The sequence below is a fragment of the Thamnophis elegans genome, chromosome 4, assembly GCF_009769535.1.
Source record: "Thamnophis elegans isolate rThaEle1 chromosome 4, rThaEle1.pri, whole genome shotgun sequence".
NCBI classification, from domain to species: domain Eukaryota; kingdom Metazoa; phylum Chordata; class Lepidosauria; order Squamata; family Colubridae; genus Thamnophis; species Thamnophis elegans.
The window spans coordinates 135,074,410-135,100,312 of record NC_045544.1 but is presented as its reverse complement, the minus strand read 5'-3'; the positions used below and the strand labels follow the sequence as shown (position 1 = coordinate 135,100,312).

Sequence of the window (25,903 nt, the reverse complement as noted above, 5' to 3'; positions counted from 1 at the left end):
ATCCAGTGTGTATGTGTACATTGGTACCCTGGTGCTCAACTGCTGTGAAACTCATCGAATTTGGCACTCAATGCATTTTGACACAAACCTTTTGTCCCCAGCACTCATCGTTTGTTCAATACTCAAGTTAGAATTTGTCAGTGTCGGCTACCTTTGTGACTTTGCTACATTATTCCTTATGGGAAAATAATTCCTTATTAGAAAGAGGGCAGATATCTGCAATATCTAAGGGGCTCCCACAAAGAAGAGGGGGGGGGTCAATCTATTCTCCAAACCACCTGAAGGCAGGATAATAAGCAATGGATGGATAGTAATCAAGGAGAGAAGCAATCTAGAACCAAGGAGAAATTTCCTGATAGTGAGAACAATTAATCCGTGGAACAACTTGCCTCCAGAAATTGTGAATTCTCCAAGATTGGAAGTTTAAAAAAAAAAGGACAACCGTTTGTTTGAAATGGTATAGGGTCTCGTGCTTAAGCAGGGGGTTGGACTAGAAGACTTCGAAGGTCCCTTCCAGCTCTGTTTATTCTATTCTATTCTATTGTTTTTGGTACTCATTGCGCCTCCTGGAACCATCTAACAATGAGTACCGAGGTACCACTGCATTTACCCATATAGTATGGCTGTAATATTATTACTTATCCTTTTTGGTATCATCTTCACTCCTCCCTCTTGCTCCCATTACTATTTATCCTTATTCTGTTACTCTGAGAGCCGCTGCACCAGAGACAAATTCCTTGTCTGTCTAATCACATTTGGCTACTAAAGTATTCAATTCAATATGAAAGTAATACATTTGTGAGGAAGGCATTGATGTTGGCTAACATGGTTGCTGTTTCAGAAACCATTATTTGACAGCTTCATTCTGACAATGGCTTGCAAATTTGTTATGAATGCCCCTAAAATTTTGTTTCCTAAAGTAAGCTTCATCCAAGACAATCTAGAACAAGATTCCCCAACCTTTCGGATCTCAGGGACCACTCAATTCATAATTTTAAATGCTGCGGAACATAATATGATCCGCCTAATGGCTGGGTGGGCATGGCAAGGTGGTCATGTGACTGGGTGGGTGTGGCGAACTTGGATGTCATTCATGTCAAGGGCCACCTTGCCAGCCGCTACTCGCCACTCCTCGCCTGCCCACCCGCCCGGGTTCCTTAGGGCCCCAACAGGAAGCAGTTGTTGGAGGCTAAGCAGCCACCATGAGAAAGAGTTGGCAACACAGCTCAGTTCAAATTGGATCTGACCGAGAAGGAGGCTCAGTAGAAGCACCTCACTAAGGACTATAAGCATAGGGTTTCCAAGCAGAAGGAAAAGCTGCGGGAGTGCAAGGCCAGGTATCGGGCCCTGGAGGCTCAGCGGGCTGAGATGGTCAGCCAGTTCCAAGCCATGATGTAGTCCCACTGGAACGAGGCCCTCCGGCTCTTTGCCATCAGCGGCGCTTCCCTCCAGCCTTTGCCCAAAGCCCCACCCCAGGAGGCTGAAGCAGACCCCAAGTCGGAATTTCTGCCACCCTCTGACCTGCACAAAAAGACCCCCAAGGGGGAGACTCTCTGCAGCAACACAAGCGTTCGTTGCATGTATCCAGCCCAGGGGCCGTAGTTTGAGGACCCCTGATTTGGTGCAATATTAAAAAATGCAAATAAGGTTTAGGTTTAGGTTTCGTTTTATTTATATGCCACCCTATTTCCAACGGGACTCAGGGCGGCTCACAAACCCAAGCGGGGAAGGGAAACACAAAAACTACAAATACAAGCATTTAAAATAACCAACAAGCACACAATCAAGAGGGGAAGGGAACTCATCAACCCCAGGCCTGCCGACACAGCCAGGTTTTGACGGCTTTTCGGAAGGCCTGGAGAGAGGTGAGGGTCCGAATCCCTGCGGGGAGTTCGTTCCAAAGGGCCGGAGCTGCCACAGAGAAGGCCCTCCCCCGGGTAGTAGCCAGATGGCATTGGCTGGTAGACGGAACCCGGAGGAGGCCCAACCTGTGTGATCTAATGGGTCTTTGGGAGGTAATTGGCAGCAGGCGGTCTCTCAAGTACCCAGGTCCAATACCATGAAGGTATTTTCTGCGGACCACTACAATTTTCCCACAGACCACCAGTTGGTGACCACTGATGTAGAAGATGTTAGACACTTTGTAGACCAGTGTTTGTCATATTATTGATTTAGCCTATGGTGTACAATGTCCGGAAAACCTACAAATGCTAGATAACGATGAAGTCCTGGCACCCTAAATTGCTAGTTCATTTTGTTCAACCTATCCTTGGTGCACCGCAGGGGGCGAACTACCTTACATCAGCTGACTAGCAGTCCTGAGGTTGCTGGCTCTTCTGGGCTCCTCTGCCAGTCTCGCTTTGTGTCGCATTTGGCCAGGTCCAGCACAGGCTTCCTCTCTCGGCGTACACAAACGTGGCTACATTTTTCCAATTGAAGTGATAGCCATTTATCTCCTTTTTTTAATTTTTAAATGAACACAAACCTACAAAAACACAAAACCATCTCCCATTACAAATTGTAGAAAGTGTGACGGTTGGTTACAAAAACTTCTGTGCATCCCTTCCACAGTCATCACCTATAATTCATATCGAATCACATATTTTTAAATCAAGTATGCAGTATTTATATACATCTTCTTAAATGGGGGGAAAAAACCATCCAGTCCAGCATTGTAAAAATAAAGGAAAAAAATCTTAATCCATTAGTATATAAAAAGAAATAAAAAGTAGTAGAAGAAAAACTAATCAATTCAGTTTAAAAAACTGAACTGCTAGGTAGGCAGGAGTGTGGGAGCAAACAGCAGGAGCTTACCCCATCTTGTGGGACTGGGCTCAAACCATTGGAGTGCGGATCATTTCTGGCCAGCAGTTCCAGCATCATTAAGCCACTGCACCACCGCGTCCCTTCGACCAGGGGTCTTCAACCTTGACAACTTTAAGACTTCTGGACTTGTAACATAAAGCCCTTCATGGTATCGGATCTGGGTACTTGAGAGACCGCCTGCTGCCAATTACCTCCCAAAGACCCATTAGATCACACAGGGTTGGCCTCCTCCGGGTTCCGTCTACTAGCCAATGCCACCTGGCTACTACCCGGGGGAGGGCCTTCTCTGTGGCAGCTCCGGCCCTCTGGAACGAACTCCCCGCAGGGATTCGGACCCTCACCTCTCTCCAGGCCTTCCGAAAAGCCGTCAAAACCTGGCTTTGCCGGCAGGCCTGGGGTTGATGAGTTCCCCTCCCCTCTCGACTTGTGTGGTTGTGTGATTCTTGGCTATTTTAATTATTTGTATTCTGTTCTATGTTCCCCTTTTTCCCCTTTTGAGTTGTTCGCCGTCCCTCCCGGAGAAGGGCGGCATACAAATAATAAAATTCAATTCAATTCAACTCCCAGAATTCCTCAGCCAGCTAGGAATGAATTCCCCAGCCAGGCTGGCTCAATTCTGGGAGTTGAAGTCCATCCATCTTAACATTGTCAAGGTCGAGAAACACTCGTGTAGATGTGAAGCACAAGTGTTGTTAAGTGTGGCACCATTGATCTCTTCCTTTGTTTTCTTGACATAGAGGCTGGCTAGAACGTGAAAGCAGACATGGCCTTCAACAAGGACACAACTGGTTTCTCATCGCAATGCAGTGGTGGCAGCAGTGGAAAGAATACGTCAAATATGTAAGTCGCATAATGGACTTGAAGAAACGGATGAATAAATAGCGTGCCAATGTCCATGCACCAGAATAGATGGCAGCTGAACATCCCTCATCCTTTAGGACTGTCAGAAACTGCCAGCCAGCCATGTTGCCTTCTTATCCAAGAACCATCTTCCTTTCTGAAGAAGAAGCTTCTTGGGTGAAAAGTGAAACATTTTCAAAGGAAAAAAAACCCAAGAAAGTCCAGTTACCTTTTGGAAAAAGTACCTATGAGACACCTGAGTCTCTTTTGCTCTCCTTTTGTGCCTCTCAACCAGTGGTGGGATCCTATCGGTTTAACAACCGGTTCGGGGATCGCACGCTTCACGTGCGTGCGTAGTTTTGAGAAAACTTACCTTCTGCATTACTCCTGGGGAGGAAAACAGCTCAAGTGTGGCAATCCACTCTGCTGCCCGACTCAGCTGAGAAGATATACTGTATTTTTCGGAGTATAAGATGCACCTTTTTCCCTCAAAAAAGAGGCTGAAAATCTGGGTGCATCTTATACACTGAATACAGCATATTTTTGCCTCCTGAAACCCTGCCCCCTTCACCAAAATGGCCATGCATAGCCTTTAGGAGGCTTTCAGAGTGCTCCTGAGGGCTGGGGAGGGCAGAAATGAAAGAAAATGAGTGAAAATGAATGAAAGAAAATCACGCCATTTTTTGCTCGTTTTTGCCCACCCCCCAGCCCCAAGGAGCTCTCTACAAGCCTCCTAAAGGCTATTCATGCCCTTTTTTTTGAATAAAAAAGGGAGAGGCCATTTTTTTTTAATTTGCCTCTTCAAAATCTTGGTGCCTTTTATACTCTGGTGCATCTTATTCTCCGAAAAATATGGTTGATCGTCTGAGCTACTGGTTTGCCCGAACCAGTCTGAACCAATAGAATCCCACCCCTGTCCTCAACCAATGAAAACTGAAGGGTTTTTTTTGGCAAACTTACATTTGTAAACCAGGATGGAATTTGTATACAGTCATATTTGGACTCCTTCAGAACTCTTTGAATTCAGTTTTGAAGCAGAAATCTTGTCCTGGCACTCGTCTTTCCCCTGGGAGTTGATGTGCAAGGAAGAACTTCCTGACGTCAGCTGCCTCGTGACTCGCTATTTCTCCCAGGCAAAATAGTGGGTCCCGTAGTTTCCTTGCTACACATCGTTTTTAGTATTCATTGTGCCTTTCCCAGGAACGAATCACCCAACCGTTACCGAGGTACCACTGTGATGGACAAGCCCATAGACAGCCTTCCAGGCCAAGACAATGACCATTGGAAGTTCTTGGGCCTTTCTGGGTTACCATCTCATCCTACAATTGAGCTCTGAGCCAAAGGTGCTTTTTTCAAGAGGCAACTGGACTTTCTGCGGGGGCAGGGGGGGGGGGTTGAAGACGTTTCACTTCTCATCCAGGAAGCTTCTTCAGCTCTGTGTCAGCGTTCCAAATAGCATCCAAAATTAAATCAGAGTCCAAGGCAAAGTATTCCTCAAAGTTCCAATGTATTAAGAGAGTCATGTTGGCACTTCTGTGAAAACCCGAATCTGAAAGCTTCCCGGGTTTTCCCACCCAGTTGAAAGTTCATGATCTTGCCCCCACACCCAGAAATCCATCCCATGGTCCAGTCTTCCATTGCCACGCTGGCAGTTCCACCCATCCAGTTCCGGTCAGGCTCAGAGGTATAGAGAACAAAAGATGACCTTAAGTTTAAGTTTTATTTTATTTATATGCCGCCCTATTCCCTAAAAGGGACTCAGGGCGGCGAACAACTTAAACAGGAAGGGGAAACATACAAGTACAAAATAAACATATTAAAATGACCAACAACCACACCTGTCGAGAGGGGAGGGGAGCTCTTCAACCCCAGGCCTGCCGACACAGCCAGGTTTTAACGGCTTTTCGGAAAGCAGGGAGAGAGGTGAGACCTTGGCTTCTAGAAAGGAATTTTATTTTGACAACAACACATTCTACTCCTTACTATTCCCCCTCCCAATTCCCCACTAATGAAAAAACATAGTAAAGTGTGGCAGGCCAAAGATCCAGAAAGGAATATGACTGCAGGCCTGACATTCTGACTAGATAGTGTGGAATCCAGAGCTGAAGAAGCTTCTTGGATGAGAAGCGAAATGTCTTCAAAAGAAAACCCAGAAAATCTAGTTGCCTCTTGAAAAAAAGCACCTTTGGGACAACCATGACCTGGATAGCTGAGAATCTCTGTAGATATTGAGTTCTGACTTTCTGTTCCAATTTAGGATGCTCCCCCTGTTATGCTGGAGCCTTTGCCTGTCTCAAATGGAGGTAAGACTTCTTTCCTGAGTCCTGGGACACCTACGTCAGAGCAAGGAGACGACCGAATGGGAGCTTCGAATAACATCAGTACCGCAGAAGAAAGGTTTTCAGATAATATTTCCAGCGCGTCAGAAGCATCGGAGACAACTAACAGCAGTAAGCATTAACCCCCAAAAGCAACAACAGCCCGACACACTGTTTTATTTCTAAAGAGCTTTGAAGGTAGACTAAATTTGTGAGAAACAGGGGAGGGATTCAGCCGGTTCAGGCCAGTTCGGGCAAACCGGATGCTAATTTTACATCTGGTTTGCCGAACCGGTAGTTGCAAGGACTGGCTGGCCCCGCCCCACCCTGCCCTTCCCAGGAGTCTCCATGCAGCCCATTTTGGATGCCAGGTAAGCGTAGGGCTTGAGTGGAGGTTCTGGGAGGGCGCAAAACGGGCCTCCTGGAAGTTCCAGGAGTTTGGAAACGGGCCCATTTCTGGCCTCCGGATCCCTGGGGAGGGCAAAAACGCCCCTCATCCTCCGTGGTGCTGGAAGAAGAGTAGGCCACGCCCACCACAGCCACACCCACCTAGCAACCAGGCAGAGAAATGGTTGCTAAAATTTTTGAATCCCACCCCTGGTGAGAATGGTCGAACCAGGTAAGAGGTTTAGCTAAATTTATGAAACACCAGATTCACATTTTCCAACAGAAGCATTATGTGGACGTGTGAAACAATAGTAGAATACTGGTAATCCTCGACTTACGCTTACAATTGAGCCCCCAAAATTTATATGGTTAAGTGAGACGCTTATTGAGTGAATTTTGCCCCATTTTATGACGTTTCTTGCCACAGTTGTTAAGTGAAATCACTCCAGTTGTTAAGTTAGTGAGACGGTCGTTAAGTGAATCTGGCTTCCCCAGTGACTTGGCTTGTCAGAAGGTCGCAAAAGGGGGTCACGTGACCCCGGGACACTGCAACCGTCATAAATATGAGTCAGTTGCCAAGCGTCTGAATTTGATCATGTGACCATAAGGGGTGCTGCAACAGTTATAAGTGTGAAAAACAGTCGTAAGTTACTTTTTTCAGTGCCTTTAATTTTGAACGGTCACTAAATGAACTGTTGTAAGTCAAGGACTACCTGTAAGGTCTCCTAAGGAAACGAAGGAGATTCCAAGATCCTGTTATAAGAGGCTAATGGATCATAAAAAGCGGCTTTCCAGATGTTATTGAGCTAATAATCAGTGGAATGACTTGCCTCCAAAAGTTGTGAATGCTCCAACACTGGAAGTTTTAAAGAAGAAATTGGATACCCATTTGTCTGAAATGGCAATAGGGTTTCCTGCCTAAGCAGTGGGGTTGGACTAGAAAACCTCCCAGGTCCCTTCCAACTCCGTTATTCTAAACAATTCATACCATTTTCAAGGCAGCATACAGACAGTGAGATTTCAGAGCAGTTATAATTCAGACATACCTTGGGTGCCACTGGTTTGCTCCTTACAGTTCACCGACAAAACCGCGCTCGACTGAACCGTGCCCGACTAAACCGCGTCGCTGACGTCATCAAAAGGGCGACAACAGCGCGGAGACAGAAGCACGCTGTAAACCCTAAACCTAAAATTAACCCCTAAACCTAACCCCCCTAAACCTAATCCTAAATCTAACCCTAACCCTTAACCTAACCCTAATCCTAACCCTAACCCTTAACCTAACCTTAAAGCTAACCCTAAAGCTAACCCTAAACCTAACCCTTACCTTAAGTTGAATTGGCTTGCTTTCAAAGCGCTATTTAAAGCGCCCTTTTTTCTCCGCGTTGGCTGTTGTCGCCCTGTTGATGACGTCAGCAACGCGGTTTAGTCGAGCGCGGTTTTGACGGGTCACGCTCCTTACTGATATTCCCCCGTAACTTTGCACCCTTCGTGCTTATTTTTTGCTTCGTCCTCCTTTACCTTCCAGATTTTCTTTACGCCACCACTCCCAATGCCGAGATGTCCTTTGCTCGGCAACTTAATTCTTCGGACAACAACAATCAGTGCCTCCTTGCCTCTAATGGGAATATTTTACTGCAGTTGCTGAATCCACAGCGCCCCGGAGCGATCGATAATCAGCCACTTGTAACGCAAGAGCCTGTGAAGGTAAGCGTCCTATAAGTATAAAAACAATACAGCAGGGGTTCCCAACCCCGTGTCTCTGAACCGGAATTGGTCTGTGCAATCAAGTGAAGCTGATGTCCAAAACTAAATCAGACTCCGAGGCAAAGTATTGCTCAAAGTTCCAATTTATTAAGAGAGCCATGTTGGCACATCTGGGAAAACCCGAATTTGAAAGCTTCCAGGGTTTCCCCACCCAATTGAAAGTTCAAGATCTTGCCCCCACACCCACAAGTCCATCCCATGGTCCAATCTCCCACTGCCATGCTGGCAGTTCCACCCATCCAGTTCCGCTCAGGTGCAAAGGTGCAAAGACAAAGGATGACCTTGGCTTTCTAGAAAGAATGTTGTTATGGCTACATAGCATCTAACTCCGTACAATTCCCCCTCTCATTTTCCCACAATAGAAAATGCATAATAGAGCAATAGAAAGCGTGGCAGGCCAAAGACCCAAAAGAAAAGATGGCTGCAGGCCTGACAGCCTCATCTGCCAAATGTAAGCCGTATGCAAAACCATGCAAAAATCTTTCCCCATGGAACCAGTCCCCTGGTGCCCACTGCGATACAGGTAGACTTCAGCACCCTGACTGTTGGCTTTATAAGTAGGCTGCATTTTTTCAGCTTCCATTTCAAGGCAGGAGTGGACTGGAATAAGGAAAACACTCTTTTTCAAGTATTTTGAGCTTTAAAAAATTATGACACTTCCATGAAAAAGCTTGGAACTGAATCTGTAGTCAGAATGAATGGAGCGATGAGAACTAACTGCGAGGTATCCTTTAAATTTGGACAGCTGCCCTAATCATGTTGTGCTCAAGATGTTTGCAAAACTTATATTTCACTTATTTAATTAACTGGAACTTGGCTCTTTAGCCAAAGACGAAGTAGTGAAATAGATTTGCAACCTGGAGTCAGAATTAGATTCGAAATAAAATAAAATTCTAATTCTAATTCTAAATAAAATTATTCTAATTAGAATAATTAATTATTCTAATCTAATTCTAAAAATTAGAGTTAGGATTAGATTTCTTTATTGGCCAAGTGTGATTAGACACGCACAAGGAATTTGTCTCCAGTGCATAAGCTTTCAGTGTACATACAACAATAGTGATAGATCATGATCATAGTCAGTGTGTGTGTGTGTGTGTGTGTGTGTGTATATATATATATGTATGTATGTATGTATGTATGTATGTATGTATATATATATATATTCATTCACAATGTAGGTATATACCTACCTACCTACCTACCTACCTACCTACCTACCTATCTATCTATCTATAAATGGCTGTATGTTCCAGCATAACTTTTGAACGCTTTGAGCAATTTCAACCAAATCTGTTACACAGATGACTTAACTCTCTGGAAACAAACACTGTGGGGGGTAAGACACCCCTAAAACCCCTTGGGGTGTCTGTTCTGTTAAGATACAGCCTATTGTGGCTTAAACTGGCTTCTACTGTACAGTGCAGTGGAGTTGCCATGGTAATGGTTTTACAGTACTCCACAAGGGGGCTCCCTCTGGTAAGGGGGAAAATCCAACATTAGAAATTGCGACAATGTTCATGGAAGGAGGGTTGGGAAAAATAAACACCCAGGCAGCATTGAGTTATCAGCTAGCTAGTTATAATAATCGAGAAAAAGAGATGGGGAAGGAGAAGGAAAAAAGTCGGCACAGGGACCATTTCTTAATGCGTCAGACTCTTGCTAATGCCTTCATCTCCAGGGTTAGAAAAAAGTGGCGCATTGCCAGAAGAAACAGCAGAACGACCATGTTGAACAAGCACGCAAATAATCCAAGCCCTTTTAATGGCCGAATCCCTTTTGTGAAACGGGACAGCCTCCCTAACGTTGCTCAATTAATGGATCTGCATTAATTCTTTATTCGGTTTGAGATTTTTAATCTCCCTGCATGGGGCAGTTTCCAGAAATTTGATAAAAGAAAAACTCAGAATCTGATGGAGGGTTCTCCCCCCCCCCCTTTCTTTTTATTTTAATGAAGGCTCCATCATTGACTTTGGAAGGCGGGCGATTAAAACCATCGCCCCAATTAATCCAAGGGAAAAATTATGAAAGGGTCCCAGAACCGGTGTGGAGAGCCCTCTACCATTGGTACGGAGCGAATCTGTCTTTGCCGAGACCGGTAAGTACTGAAAATGGACAATGTAACCCTCTAGGTTATTTACTCTCAATTGGGATCTTCAAAACATTCGAATGGAATTCTTTTAATATTCCTAATGATCACCAAAGCCCTTGCCAATTGTTTAATGTAAACTGGTTGACTAAAGATGTAAACCACGGGTGTCAAACTCAAGGCCCAGGGGCAGGATCCAGTGCGCGGGGTGCTTAGATCTGGCCCTCAACCCTGAGCCTGGTGAGAATCGAACTGCCAAATTGCAGGCAGCCGGCAGCCTGCAGAAGTAGCCTGCAATACCGCACTCTAACCACTGCGCCACCACGGCTCATAGGGAACAATGGGTTTACTTAATGACTACCTAAAAAAACGGTGAAATAGGGCCGGTCATATGATGATCTTCTTTATGACCATCAGGGCTTACGATCATATTTAGCAGGTGCTATTATATTTGTAAATCAAGGGCTACCTGTAATTAGATGTTCAGAGTTTTTAAAAAGTCAGATGAACGTGCAGTTTATCTCAATTTAATGGGAGGAGGAAAAAAACCTGGTTGAGACATGTAATCTTCAGGGCAACCGTCTCTAATTGCGGTATATGGGATTCTCTAGCCAACATAAATCTATTTTTCTGGATGGAAGTGCTACAGCAACACACCTGGGATGCATCAGGTGGAGGTGGGGGAAAACCTGATTTGGGATTTTTGATATCTCCCAGCATATGTTTTCCATTAAAATATCCCCTCCAACTCATATTCTGCTTTTATTCATAACCCCAGAGTGTTGAGCTTAGAAAAAAAATATATGCCCACGCATAAAATTGGATATCTTTTTGGCTTGGTAAGTTAGCTCTGTGCCAAAATGGGTATTACAGTACTAAATGTTCATTTTTAAGAGGTTACGGTTGTGAGGGGATTGGATTTTTGTTTGTTTGTTTCTCCACAAGTACAGTGGCATCTTAAAGCAGAGGTGGGGAAGTAATGGGATAATAGTAATTTAAAAAAACCAAGCATTTCCATCTGCCAGCACAAGGTTAATGGATTAGAGCCGTCTGATGGCAACTAAGCACATGGGCACAGGATGGAAGTAAAGAGTAATAAACGGCATGGCATGGGGGCATTCAATGTGATGGCCATGAGACAGTGAATCTTGCAAGTTTAAAGAGCCACACCAGATAGCTAGTTCTGCAGTATGGGTGTGATGTGACCCTGCCACCTCTCTGAAATTCGGATGGGTCACAAAAGAGAATTGGTGAAACCATCACCAGTGTACAGATCTGTACTTTGGAGAAACAAAACAACCACTTCACAAACACGTGGCTCAACATAGGACAAGATTCAGCAGCATTTGAAAGGCAAAGGGCATAATAGCCGGCAGGCTTTTTACACACAGCAAAAGTACATAAACGTGAGCGTGTCTCCAAATGATCTGCTAAATTGAAGGGGTTTTTTTTTTGTACGGATCATGTGACCATGGAGATGCTGCAATGGTCATTAAGCAAAACCTGCTTGTCAGAAGCTGGCTGGGAAGGTTGCAAAGGTGATCACATGACCCTGGGACATTGCAACTGTCATAAATACATGCCAGTAGCTAGGTATCCAAATTTTGATCATGTGACCGGGGGGATGCTGCAACGGTCGTAAGTGTGAAAAACAGTCATATGTCAAATATTTTTCCGTCCCATTGTAATTTTGAATGGTTACTAAATGAATGGTTGTACGTTGAGGACTAATTGTAAATAAAAATAAATAAAGAATGGTGATTAAGGGCCTGGAGACTAAAACATGAAGAATGGTTGCAGGATTGGGGTATCCTAAATGGCGTAGGGTCTCCTGCTTGGGCAGGGGTATTGTGGCCTGCCAGTGGCCGGCAGAGCTGGCAGCAGATTCGGAGAGTGAGGAGGTTGGGGAGGAAGAGGGGCCACTCCTGGAGTCTGGGGAAGGCTCTGATGTCAGAGGCAGAGAGGGGGCCAGAGCCATATGCCAGTTATCAGCTGCCTTCAGAGTCAGACATCAGTGAGGCAGAAGAACAGCTGGAGCCTGTTCTTGATGTGCACATGCGCAGAGATGCCAGACGAAGGGAACAGCTAAGGAACAGGGGTCAACTTGGAGGTAAGGCCACAGGTGAACGATGAATGGCCCCTCCAAGAGGAAATAAAAGTGGAGCGAAGGGGGAGTGGAGTTTGCAGGAGACAATTAGTTCGCTTAATTGGTTGTGACTCTCGGAGACTCCTTGCCAAGTTTTGCAGATATCGGCCTGTCGGCTCTCCAAGCCAGATAAGGTCTGTGACTGTAAATCTTCCCTTGAAAGACTTTGCTGGATGTGAATGAGCAGAATTCACAGCAAATGAATAGAAGAGGTTTTTGTCCGGGCAAGCAGTTTGCTTCATGCTCTCAGGAAGCCTCGGTCAGAACAAGGGGGTTGGACTGGATGACCTACAAAGGTCCCTTCCAACTCTTGTTAATCGGTTAAAACCTGCTTCCGTTTCCTCCTGCAGGTGATCAGAAACAGCGTGACGGGCCTGCCCGAGCTGGAGCTGTTTCCCCGCTACTTGCTCTTCCTGAGACAGCAGCCGGCTACCCGGACCCAGCAGTCCAACGTCTGGGTGAACATGGGTATGATGAGCCTGAGGCTGTTTCCTCAGCATTGGCCGAGAGGTAACGTAAGACTACAGCAAGAACCCAGCTGCGCAGTAGTTCTCGAGGGGAGGCCGGCTCCACCGCCCAGACTCCGACGCCTGTGCTGCCACAGCGCTTGTAAATGACACTAATGAACCCTTAAAAGCATGGTTGGTGATGGTTGCCCCCCCTTCTCCTCCCTTTCCAAAGGGATTCAAAACTCTCATCAAAGGTCACGGAAGCATTCGGGCGCTTTCCTTTCCCTCGTTTCGAACCCGTTGGTGAGGCCACACTTGGAATGGTGCGTCCAGTTCTGATCACCCTGATACAAAAAAGAGGTTGAGATTCCGGTAAGAGTGCAGAGAAGAGCAACGAAAGAGGGTGAAGGATCTGGAGGTTAACCTTGTGATGAACACGTTAAGGGAATTAGGGTGTCAAACTCTCGGCCTGCAGGCTAAATCTGGCCTACGGGGTGCTTAGATTTTGCACACAGGGCCGCTCTGGAAACTGCGAAGGAGCAGCCCGCGGGCCTCTTCCAGTAAAAATGGAGCTCGGAAGGGCCACGGGCAGCCCTCCCAAGCTCTATTTTCGCTGGCCCAGGATTGCAAGAGGCCATTGCAATCTTTTAAAGCAGAACTCGTGTGGGCTGTGTATGCCCCCCCCCCCCAGAACTCCGTTTTTGCTGGTAGAGGATTGCAAGAGGCCATCACAGCTGGAAACGGAGCTCAGGAGTCTGTTTTTGCTGGCCGAGCACTTGGCCCAGTACAGGCATCCCTGACACGAGTGACGTCGAGCTCACGCCGACTGCTTCGGTGACTCCATCCAGACACCTCATTCTCTGCCGTCCCCTTCTTCTTTTGCCCTCCATCTTTCCCAGCATGAGGCTCTTCTCCAGGGAGTCCTTCCTTCTCATTAGGTGGCCAAAGTACATGAGTTTCCTCTTCAGGATCTGGCCTTCTAAAGAGCAGTCAGGGTTGATCTCCTCTAGGACTGACCGGTTGGATGGCCTTGCAGTCCAAGGGACTCAATGCAGGAGTCTTCTCCAGCACCAGAGTTCAAAGGCCTCCATTCTTTGGCGCTCAGCCTTTTTTATGGTCCAACTTTCACAGCCATCCATTGCAACTGGGAAAACCCCAGCCTTGACTAGACACACTTTTGTTGGCAGGAGGATGTCTCTGCTTTTTAGTATGCTGTCTAGATTTGCCATAGCTTTCCTCCCAAGGAGCAAGTGTACCCAATAATGGGTAAACTCCTGCAGTCAAAATGTTATTAGCTGCGTAATCCCAGGTCTGTGGAAGAAAAGCTGTCTGTTGTGTTGACCTTTAATAAGAGTTTGCTTAAACGCTCATTCTAAACCTTCAACTTTGGGTGTGTATGGTTGGGTTGGGGGTTTTTTTACTGCTTCTGCCACCTGTAAAAAGGAGAGAGGGGTCTCAAGAAAGCCCTCCTCCCCCCAATCGGTGAAAATCAGTGGCTCGTATTAATCTAAATATGACAAAATCCAGCCAGCTGCTTATCAAAAACGTGATTGAATATCTGGTGGTCGGAGCTGCTGTCCCTTCAACACATCAAAACTCCCCCAATTTGGAAGAGAGGGGATTTTCATAATACACTTGTATATGTGAAAGTGATTTGGTGTTGTTTTTTTTACCCGCTCGGCACTAATGGTGAAATCAACCATGAATCGTGAGCCTGCCCTCCATCCCAACATGCTTTCTTGCTGTAATCTTATTCTTAATCTCTCGCTTTTCGATTGCAGGGGGAAAAAATGGCTTTGTACTGAATACAGAGAGAGGACGCTTTGCTTGATGGTGAAGACGGGTGGGTGGGTGGGGGAACGTCAGGGTGTGAAAGAGGAGAGATGCTTGCTGCCTTACAAAGAAATTGAAAATTCAAAATTTTTGCTGTTTTTCATTAACCTGCATGCAAATAAATCAGGGTTCTGGCATTGCTGGGATCAAGCTAGATGATTTAAGTTTTAAAAGTATTGGTTGTTACAAAAGCAGGAATATTTTTTCCCCATCAGATAGGGCCTGCTGATGCATTTACCCAAATTGGGGAAGAAAACACTCAGACAGAATGCTTCAGTAATTTTTTTATTTACTGTATTTTTCAGAGTATAAGATGCACCTTTTTCCCTCAAAAAAGAGGCTGAAAATCTGGGTGCATCTTATACACTGAATACAGCCTTTTTTGCCTCCCATAACCCCGTCCTCTTCACCAAAATGGCCATGCAGAGGGTTTGGGAGGCTTTCAGAGAGCTCCTGGGGGCTGGAGAGGGCGGAAATGAGCAAAAAACAGGTCAATTTTTGCTCAATCCCCCCCCCCCCCAGCACCCCAGGAGCATTCTACAAGCCTCCTAAAGGTTATTCATGCCAGGCATGTTTTCACAGAAAACGGGCCATTTTTTGCTCATTTTTTGGGGGGCCACCACCGCCCAGGAGCACTCTACAAGCCTCCTAAAAGCTATTGATGCCCCCCCCCTTTTTTTTTGAAAAATAAAACGGCCCTTTTTTTCGCAAAAAAACCGGGCCGTTTTTAGGAGGTCTGCAGAGTGCAAAAACTTTTTTATTTGCCTCTTCAAAATCTTGGTGCGTCTCATACTCCAAAAATACGGTACTTGTATCCGACCTTTTATTAATTTTATAGGTAGGTAGGTAGGTAGGTAGGTAGGTAGGTAGGTAGGTAGGTAGGTTAGGTAGGTAGGTAGGTAGATAGATAGGTAGATAGGTAGATAGGTAGATGATGGTACTTGTATCCGACCTTTTATTAATTTTATAGGTAGGTAGGTAGGTAGGTAGGTAGATATGTAGATGATAGATAGATGATAGATAGATAGATAGATAGATAGATAGATAGATAGATAGATAGATAGATAGATAGATAGATGATAGATAGATAGATAGATAGATGATAGATAGATAGATAGATAGATAGATAGATAGATAGATAGATAGATAGATAGTCTCGCTTTCATGATTAAGCAGTCTCGAACTAAGGAGAAGTTTCCCGAGAGTTAGAACAATTAACCAGTGAACAAGTTGCCTCCTGAAGTTGTGGATACTCCAACACTGGAAGTTTTTAAGAAACTAAAATGATTAAAGGCCTGGGGAATAAAACATGTAAAGAATGCTTGCAGTATTTGAGTTTGTGCTAGTCTAAAGAAAAGAAAGACTAGGGGAGACATGATAGCAATCTTCCAGTATTTGAGGGGCTTCCATAAAAAGAAGGTCAGCTTATTTTCCAAATCACCTGAAGGCAGGACAAGAAACAATGGATGAAAACTGATCAAGGCGAGAAGGACTCTGGAATGAAAGAGAAACTTTCTAATAGTGAGAACAATTGACCAGTGGAACAGAAGTTCACTGGAGGTTTTTAAGAAGAGACTGGACAGCCACTTGTCTGAAATGGTGTAGAGTCTCCTGCTTGAGCAGGGGGTTGGACTAGAAGACCTCCAAGGTCTCTTCCAGCTCTATTCTGTTCTAAAATCCATACCCTTCTACAAGAAATGGTTCAGGCAGGGCAGCTAGCAGGGGAAGGCAGATGGATACAGGAAGAGGTTCAAGTTGCCCACTTCATCTCCCTCCAGTTTCACAAAAGGGCTCCTAAGAGGATCAACCCTACCTAGAGAAGAAACAGATAGGAACCAACCGACCTAACCCTTTTTACAAACAGGTGTAAATGCTTGATCCCATTTTGCCACCTTTGATCCCAGGCAAAGAGGTATCGGCCCAATATTTTCACTTACCCGATTTTGCCCGTGTTGAGGGTTGGAGAAGCCTGCAAATGCCAGACTTCACGTTGACTTAGTCATTCTGTCTCTGTGTTCTCTGCCCGTTTTTGCTTCGGACTCTGGTCAAAAAGTAAGCAAGAGGGGCCATCCAGACAACTCCTAAAAACACCAGCAAGTCCAGATCGACCCAAGCACATTGATTTGCACGCTCTTGAGCACGGGCGGGGGGAGGGTGTCTCCAACCTTGGCAACTTTTAAGGCTTGCAGACTTCAACTCCCAGAATTCCTCAGCCAGCTGGCTGAAGAATTCTGGGAGTTGGAAGTCCGCAAGCCTTAAAAGTTGCCAAGGTTGGAGGACATCCCCACCCCCCCAATACTGCAACTTGCCCCTTTGGCTCTTAACTTCCATTTCCGTCTGCTTGTGAACTTAGGGAACGTCCCGTCTCCCAGCGCGCCCTTGAAGAGGGTCTTGGCCTACACCGGCTGCTTTAGTCGCACCCAGACCATCAAGGAGATCCACGAATACCTGTCGCAGAGGCTGAGGATGAAAGAGGAGGACATGCGCCTGTGGCTGTACAACAGCGAGGTAATGGCGGAATCACAGAGAAGAAACTATTGGGCTGGAAATTGAAACACTAGTTCTGAATGGTGGGATCCAAGGCCTTTTTTTGTTGTTGTTATAAATGGGTTTGGTATTAGGAATTAGTAATTCTGATTGCAGCTTAGTTCAGACATGCTAAGCCAGCCAGCCCCCCCACCCCCACCCCCCGGTAGCCCTCCTGGGATGTGCAGAGCCAGCATACAGATCAGAGGAGGGTTGCTACCAGTTCGCACCAGTTTGGGTGGAAATTGGGACTGGGTCGCCGAACCAGTAGGGACAGCAGGCTGGCCACACCCCGAATTGCTTCCCCAGCCGCTGCTGCTTGTTTTTCATTCATTTTTTTTCATGTTCTGCGCCCGTGTGCACATGTGCAAAGCAGACCGGCAGCAACCCACTCCTGATAAAGATAGTCCTCAAATTTCAACTCTTTGTGTTCTGACCCAGCTCCCTAAACACAACCAACCCTCTGAAGTTAACCCAAAGATTTCTTTATTAGGAGCTCCAGCAGTCCTAGCAAAAAGTTTCTCTCTCGCCGCAGGCAAACAGGTCCGTCCGGCCAGAAGATGAATAGTTGTCTGCCATGTCTATTCATCTCTGCCTCCTGCCTTTTATCCCCAGAGCTCGTGTGGGGCTTCGTTAGCAGTGCTGGTACTTCCTTCCCAAGGACTGGCCCATAGATTTCCACTGCTCTCCTCTCCTCTGCCTTCTGTGCATCCGCATGTCAGGCACTGGACCCAGCTGTTCCTCCTCTTCCTCATCAGCCACCTCCAGACCTGGGGGCTGTTGACTCTCCATCTGAGGGCTGATGGACTATCTCTCTCTCTCTCTCTCTGACATCTCCACTCCCTCTTCCCCCCTCTCAGGTTGCCTTGATGCTGACCCTGACTCCCAGGCCTCCTCCTTGGTTTGGCCTCTGGAGGGGCTGGCAGCCGACAGGCCACAACAGTTTGTTTAGTGACCATTCGAAATCACGACAGTGCTAAGCAAGTGAATTGTGTCTCGTAGTTACAACTGCTGCTGCAGCCCTGTGGTCATGTAATCAAAATGTGGGCGCTTGGCAATTGAAGTGGGTTTGCAATGCTTGGGTCATGTGATCCCAATGTGCAATCTTCCCAGCCAGCTTCTGACAAGCAAAGTCAGTGGGGGAAAGCAGGTTGGCTTAACATATACATGAGTTGCTTAACAACTGCAGTGATTCGCTCAAGAGATGTGGGGAGGGGGGGGAAGGTTGTCAAATGGGCACAATGGACTTAACTGTCTTACTTAGCAACTGAAACTTTGGGCTTTGTTGTGGTCATAAGACGAGGGTTAGGTTTAGGGTACAGACAGTCCTGGACGTCACTGGCTGCATTATCCTAAAGCAGGGGTGTCAAACCCACGTCTTCTTCAAGTGACATATCTTCCTTAGCCTAAACTGGGGGTGAGCATGGCCAGCGCGTGACACATCCAGCCTGCAGGCCATGAGTTTGACCCCTCCCTATCCTAGGGCCGTGTGACCACAATTTTCAACCTTCCTGGCCAGCTTCCAACAAGCAGAGTGAATGACGGAAGCCGTATTTATTTAACAACCACATTATACGCTTCAAACTTTGCTTCAACCCCACGGCAAAAAAGGATTGTGAAATCGAGTGCACCTCATTCGATGACCTCACTGAGCGATAGAGGTTCCGTTCTCACTTGCGGTTGTAACTTGAGGACTATCTGTATCTGACGGTCACCAGATTAAGAAGAACATAACAATAGCATTTAGGCGTATATGCTGCCCCCCATGGTGCTTTACAGCCCTCTCCGAGTGGTTTACAATGTATTTGCATATTGCCCCCAACAATCTGGGTCCTCATTTTACCAACCTCGGAAGGATGGATGACTGAGTCAACTTTGAGCCGGTCAGGATCGACCTGCTGGCAGTTGGCAGAATTAGCCTGCAAATACTGCATTCTAACCACTGCGCCACCAGTACACGCGAGGCCATATGTAAATACATGTGTGTTACGACTGCAACTCAGGATTAGCAAAATGTTTGAATTCAGGATTAGCAAAATGTCTGAATTAACAAGGAAGGGTGCAAGATCAGCTCTCTCTGGTCACCCAATTTTTGCTGTTGCAAGGATAGGGAAGCTGACGCACGGTTTTGCTTTCTCTACAGAACTACCTTACGCTTCTAGACGACGAGGATCACACACTGGAATACCTCAATATTCAAGACGAGCAGCACTTAATTATAGAAGGTATAAGATAACCGTGGCTTTAACCCAATATTCGTGGGGAATTCTAGGAGTTGAAATCCACATTTCTTCAGGTTGCCACAGTTGAGAAGCACTGCTCTTCGCCACTCAGTCACTGGGGGAAATGTAGTGAGGATTTCCTTGGAGCAACAGAAGGAAAAGAAAGGTCAAACTCCCTTTGCTACAATTCCCCAAAGTTCCTACATTATTCCTAATCGCTCCGAATAACACACCCGCCAAAAGCAGTACCCTGAATCAGTTAAGAGTCCTCAAAGAACATATTTATTGGATACATCATATCAGCACAGCTGGTGAAAATCAATTCTAAAATTTCCTCGTGGTTTCAGCCTAATTAAAAGAGCAACTGTTTCCAGAGGTGGGATTGAAAAATTTTAGCAACCAGTTCTCTGTCCGGTTGCTGGGTGGGCATGGCCATCAGGGGCTGGCTTACTCAGCCTCCTTCACCACGGCCGGGGGGAGGGCTCGTGTTTTCACCCTCCTCAGGCTCTGGAGGGCTTCCTCGACCCTCTGGGAGGGTGAAAATAGCCTCCCCTGTTCTCAGGAGGCCCTCCGGAGACCGGAAATGGGCATGTTTCCGGACTTCCGGGAGGCCTGTTTTTCACTCTCCCAGAACCTCTGTGCGGGCCCTGCATTTACCTGGCATGATGAACAGGCCACGTAGAGACTCCTGGGATGGGGTGGGCGGGGCCAGCCAGTCCTAACTACCAGTTCAATGAACCAGATGTAAAATTAGACTCCGGTTCGCCCGAACTGGTCCGAACCGGCTGAATCCCACCCCTGATAGTTTCCCTCCCCAAATGTCACAGGTCACATTGTCCAATTGAAGTAGTTGTTGGGATACTTGGCCTCTCCTCTCTTTGAACTGACACCTCCTGGGATGACCTTGGTTCCCATAAGAAAGGTTTTTGTTTCGATTGCTAGCCAGTTCTATCTACTTCCTCCCCTCCCCGCCTTCAGAGTTCGTGGCAAGCACGAGCCAGCAAAAGATGGCTTCAGCCAGGTTGGCTTCAGAGTTGACACCCTCATTCTTAAAAAGTTTAATACGAGCCTCAGAGGAAAGGCTTGGTTAATTAAGAATTCTTCTTTCCACCCCTCCATTGTTGTATTTTCCCATTCATTTGTCATTGGAAGTTCATATTGCATTTTTAAAAATACGATGACCTTTCCAGAGAGCTGGGGGCCAAATCCGACCCACAACACATGAAAACAAGAGTTTTCGTTCAGAAATTTCTCACCTAGGAACATCTGAGGATTTCTTTTCCTGGCTGAGAACTTTTAATCATTTTGTTGGGGGTCCTTGATGGCAGCAGCCCCAATGCACAGCTCTCCGGCTCCCGACCACATTGTGGTTTCCATAAATATAAGGCTCCTTCTGTCTTTGTGAAGGGGCTGGCCTTCCCATCTCACGTTATTGGAGTCAGCTGCATTCTACATGCCATGGAGTTGATGCCAGCTAAGCGTTGATCTCTTGTTTCTTGCAGTTCGCAATAAAGACATGAGCTGGCCGGAAGAGATGTCATTTATAGCAAACAGCAGTAAAATTGACAGGCATAAAGGTAAGTGCTGCTTTCTTACTCCCAGACCTTCCAGAAGTCAATGTTTAGAATAGAATAGAATAGAATAGAATAGAATAACAGAGTTGGAAGGGACCTTGGAGGTCTTCTAGTCCAACCCCCTACCTAGGCAGGAAACCCTATACCGTTTCAGACAAATGGCTATCCAACATCTTCTTAAAGACTTCCAGTGTTGGGGCATTCACAACTTCTGGAGGCAACTTCTGTTCCATTGATTACTTGTTCTAACTGTTAGGAAATTTCTCCTCAGTTCTAAGTTGCTTCTCTCCTTGATTAGTTTCCACCCATTGCTTCTTGTAGTACCCTCAGGTGTTTTGGAGAATAATTTGACTCCCTCTTCTTTGTGGCAAAATATTGGGACCCTGCTATCATGTCTCCCTTGGTCCCTCTTTTCGTTAAACTAGACATACCCAGTTCATGCAACGGTTCTTCATATGGTTTAGCCTCCAGTCCCCTAATCATCTTTGTTCCACTTCTCTGCACTCTTTCTAGAGTCTCAACATCTTTTTTACATTGTGGCGACCAAAACCGGATGCCATATTCCCAGTGTGGCCTTACCAAGGCATTATAAAGTGGCATTAACCCTTCAGGTGATCTTGATTCTATCCCTCTGTTTATGCAGCCTAGAACTGTGTTGGCTTTTCTGGCAGCTGCTGCACATGGCTGGCTCATAATTAAATGGTTGTCCACTAGGGTTCCAAGATCCCTCTCAACAGATCCCTCTGTTTGGTTGACATATAAATAGAGTGAGCTGTTGGCTGTTCCAAGCAGGTAGATCCTGCTAGTAGGTTGGTAGATAATGCTAGTAAGTTGGTAAATCCAAGCTAGTAGATCCTGTCCAGTTTTGGTCATCATGATAACAAAAGTTATCATGAAAAAGTACAGAGAAGAGCAACAAAATGATTAGGGGTTTGAAGATTAAAACAAATAAGGAACCCTTTGAAAAACTGGATATGTCCAGTGTAACAAAAGAGAAGGACTAGTAATGGCAAGATAGCAGTCTTCCAATATTTGAGAGGCTGCCACTAAGAAGGGAGTCAACCTGTTCTCCAAAGCACCAGAAGGCAGAATAAGAAGCCCTGTGAAGCGGTATATGAGTCTAAGTGCTGTTGCTATTGCAAATTAACTCTGCCAACTTCCAGGAGTTCGATCCTGACTGGTTCAAGGTTGACTCAGCCTTCCATCCTTTCGAGGTCGGTAAAATGAGGAGCTGGATTGTTGGGGCCAATTTGTAAACCGCTTAGAGAGGGCTATAAAGCCCTGTGAAGCGATATATGTCTAAGCGCTATTTCTATTGTAATTACTCGTGATGAATGTCTTCCTGATTGCCATCGTTTCTTCCTTCCTCCCAGTTCCCACAGAAAAAGGGGCCACGGGCTTAAGCAATTTGGGGAACACCTGCTTCATGAATTCGAGCATCCAGTGCGTCAGTAACACGCAACCTCTTACCCAGTATTTCATCTCCGGCCGACATCTGTATGAGCTGAACAGGTAGTTCTCACCAGTGACTCAAGGAGGAAGTGAAATATGAACAGAAGCAGTTGTGTGTGTGTGTGTGTGTGTGTGTGTGTGTGTGTGTGTGTGTACGCTCACTTAAAGGTGGTCTTCGACTTACAACTGTAACGGAGTCTGTGCCATTATAGTCGTGAGTTGTCAAGGCTGGAAATCTGACTTTGCGACCTACTTTTGTGGTGGTCATTAAATGAATCCCCATTGTCATTGAGCGGAACCACGTCATCATGCAAACCTATTGTTCATTGTGGGGCGTCTTGGAAATAAACGCCAATTTTCAACAGAAATCGTGGTTACGTGGCTGTGAGATGCTGCAAGCCTGCCATAAATACAGGCTGCTTGGCAAGTGCCCAAAATGCGGTCACATGACTGTGGGGTGGGTGGGGTGGCTGTTAATACATCAAAACCGGGTCTTAGGTACCTTTTGGAGGGAACTATCATAACTTCAAACGGTTGCTAAGCAGCTGGTCGTAAGTCGAGGTGTAAGGGTTCCAAGTAACACCCCCAACAAAAGAAGACTGAGAGGCTTGAGTTTCCTCAAAGTTCCGTTTTATGAAAGATGTCATATTGGCAGATCTGGAAAAACCCGAATCTGAAAGCTTCCAGGTGTCAGCGTTCCAAGTATCATGTAGAATTAAATCAGAGTCCAAGGCAAAACGATCCTTAAAGTTCCAATTTAATAAATAAGACATTTTAGCACATGTGTGGAATCCTAATTCTGGAAGTTACATCGGATTCCCGCCCAGTTGAAAGTTCATGATCTTGTCCCCACACCCACAAATCCATCACATGGTCCAATCTTCTTCTTCCACGCTGGCATCTCCACCCAGCTGCTTCCGGTCAGGTGCAGTGCAGAGATGTGGAGACAAAAGATGACCTTGGGCTTCTAGAAAAGAATGACAATAACACATTCCACCATTCTACTCCTTTCTATTTCCCCCTCCCAACTACTACACTAATGAAACAGCATAATGAAATAAGAGAGAGTGTGGCAGGCCAAAGATCCTAAAAAGGATATAACTGCAGGCCTTTTTCCCACCCAAAAGAAAGTCCAAACCCCTACCCAGCACCCACATCTCCATCACGTGGCCCAATCAGGCTCCATCCAAAACTAGAGATGCCTCCTGGTTACGCCACTCCAGGTGCAGGGCAAAGTGTCCTTGACTCTCTGAGAAAGGAATGTTATTTAGACTATATATCTCCCATACTCCCTATAATCCCCCCTTCCATTTCCCTACAGCATTAAATGACGCAGGCCTGAAGGCCCAATGCAAACGATGGCTTCCAGGCCCGACACGAGGACTACCTGTATTGCAAAGCAATCCTTTGTTTGCTGCTGATTTCCTAGTTCTAATGACAACATTATTGCTTGCCTCATTTTTCTGCCCATTGGGAAAGACTGCGGGTTCTCTGCCTGAGAGGCTGGCAAATCACTCAAACAAACAAACAAAATATGTTATCCCTGCATGTAAACGTCTAGCCTTTATCTCATTTAACATTTTCAATGAGTCATAAAATAAAATAGGATACAAAATACAAAAGTAAATAGGAAAATGGTGGGAAGGAAGGAGGAGGCCTTCTCTGCATCTAAAAATATTAAGGCAGCCTGTTTCTCCTTATGATATCGTAAGTATTCCATAAAGGGACACGGTGGCTCAGTGGCTAAGATGCTGAGCTTGTCGATCAGAATGGTCGGCGGTTCGAATCCCTAGCGCCGTGTAACGGAGTGAGCTCGCGTTACTTGTCCCAGCTTCTGCCAACCTAGCAGTTCGAAAGCACGTAAAAATGCAAGTAGAAAAATAGGGACCACCTTTGGTGGGAAGGTAACAGCGTTCCGTGTGCCTTTGGCGTTGAGTCATGCCGGCCACATGACCACGGAGACGTCTTCGGACAGAGCTGGTTCTTCGGCTTTGAAATGGAGATGAGCAATTCCCCCTTGAGTCGGGAACGACTAGCACATATGTGTGAGGGGAAACTTTACCTTTTAAGTATTCCGTAATATTTGAAGACAACCCTCACATTATTTCTTAGCTGTCTTTTCGGCAGAAAGCCTGCTTGGTCTTCATGTATATCATCTTCTTTTAATGACCTCATAATCCTTTGCGGGGTGGAATCTGGGCAACTGAATGGAGCTGAGTGCTTACTGGCCAGATGCCCTTCCTGTCGCCAGTGCAGAGTTTTGTTCAGCAGATATATTCTCGTGCCCATATCTACCTCTACCTAGGATCGAACTCACAGCCTCCTGATTGTGAGGCGAGAGCTTCACCTCTAGGCCACTGTACCACTCTTGGTCTTCATGTATATGTGCCTGTAAAATTTTCTTTAGTCTTTCTGCCAGAATGGCAGCAAAGAGTTTATAATCTTGATTTAATAATGAAATTGGTCTATAATTCTCTTGTCTTTGTAACATGTTGATCCTCCTTTGGCAGCAGCACAATGTTGGCTGCTTTCCATGTCTGGGGTATATTTCTCCAGTATAGTATATCATTCAAGAGGTCCTTAGTGGTTGAAGATGTTCCTCCTTGAAGCACTTATAATATTGGTGTCAGGTCTGCAGCCATCTTTTCTTTTGGGTCTTTGGCCCGCCACACTTTCTATTATTCCGCTATGCATTTTCTATAGTGGGAAAATGGGAGGGGTGATTCTATGGAGTTCAGATGCTGTGTAGCCATAACAACATTCTTTCTAAAAAGCCAAGGTCATCCTTTGTCTTTGCATCTCTGCACCTGACTGGAACTGGATGGGTGGAACTGCCAGCATGGCAGTGGGAGATTGGACCATGGGATAGACTTGTGGGTGTGGGGGCAAGATCTTGAACTTTCAACTGGGTGGGGGAAACCAGGAAGCTTTCAGATTCAGGTTTTCCACAGATGTGCCAACATGTCTCTCTCAATAAATTGGAACTTCAAGCAATACTTTGCCTTGGATTCTGATTTACTTTTGGATGCTATTTGGAACCCTGGCAATTGGCTTGTGAGACCATCTGGGCCTGGCTTCATTGTTTTAATGGCTTGTGATATCTCAAAGGCAGTTATCGGGTCTTTGGGTTTGTGATAATTTAGACAACTGTTGTCTTAAAAGATACCCGTCTACTTTTAACACAGCTATCTCCTATACAAATTTGAATAGAAATTATGAAAGGACTTTTTAATAAGTTCATTACATCTTTATAATGGATGAAGAGGTTCAGTGGAGCCCTTGTCCTGTGTACATTTAAGGAGCAATTTAATGGAGCCCTCTGTCATCTGCTTATATACCCGTAATGGCGAACCTGTGGCACGCAGAGCCATATCTCTGGGCATGAGGAGCCATCGCCCGTTGCTCTACTGGGTCCCTGCGTGCCAGCCAACTGATCTTCACGCACACGGGAGCACCAGAAACCGAACGAGCAGT

At 45.9% G+C, this 25,903-nt stretch overlaps 1 protein-coding gene across 6 annotated transcripts in view; it reads left to right on the top strand.

Annotated features, from left to right (window-relative positions):
- USP32 (ubiquitin specific peptidase 32) overlaps positions 1 to 25,903 on the top strand; it is a 214,242-nt gene that overhangs the window by 150,266 nt on the left and 38,073 nt on the right. For 2 of the 6 annotated variants that reach the window (XM_032215792.1, XM_032215793.1), the window contains exons 12-20: positions 3,564 to 3,666; positions 5,924 to 6,116; positions 7,900 to 8,078; positions 10,096 to 10,236; positions 12,724 to 12,982; positions 17,009 to 17,163; positions 19,325 to 19,406; positions 20,906 to 20,980; positions 22,351 to 22,489. In XM_032215792.1, coding sequence (XP_032071683.1) covers positions 3,564 to 3,666; positions 5,924 to 6,116; positions 7,900 to 8,078; positions 10,096 to 10,236; positions 12,724 to 12,982; positions 17,009 to 17,163; positions 19,325 to 19,406; positions 20,906 to 20,980; positions 22,351 to 22,489 — 1,326 coding nt within the window. The remainder of the gene's footprint in view (positions 1 to 3,563; positions 3,667 to 5,923; positions 6,117 to 7,899; positions 8,079 to 10,095; positions 10,237 to 12,723; positions 12,983 to 17,008; positions 17,164 to 19,324; positions 19,407 to 20,905; positions 20,981 to 22,350; positions 22,490 to 25,903) is intronic. The other 4 variants (XM_032215794.1, XM_032215796.1, XM_032215797.1 and 1 more) reach the window with 2 other exon arrangements.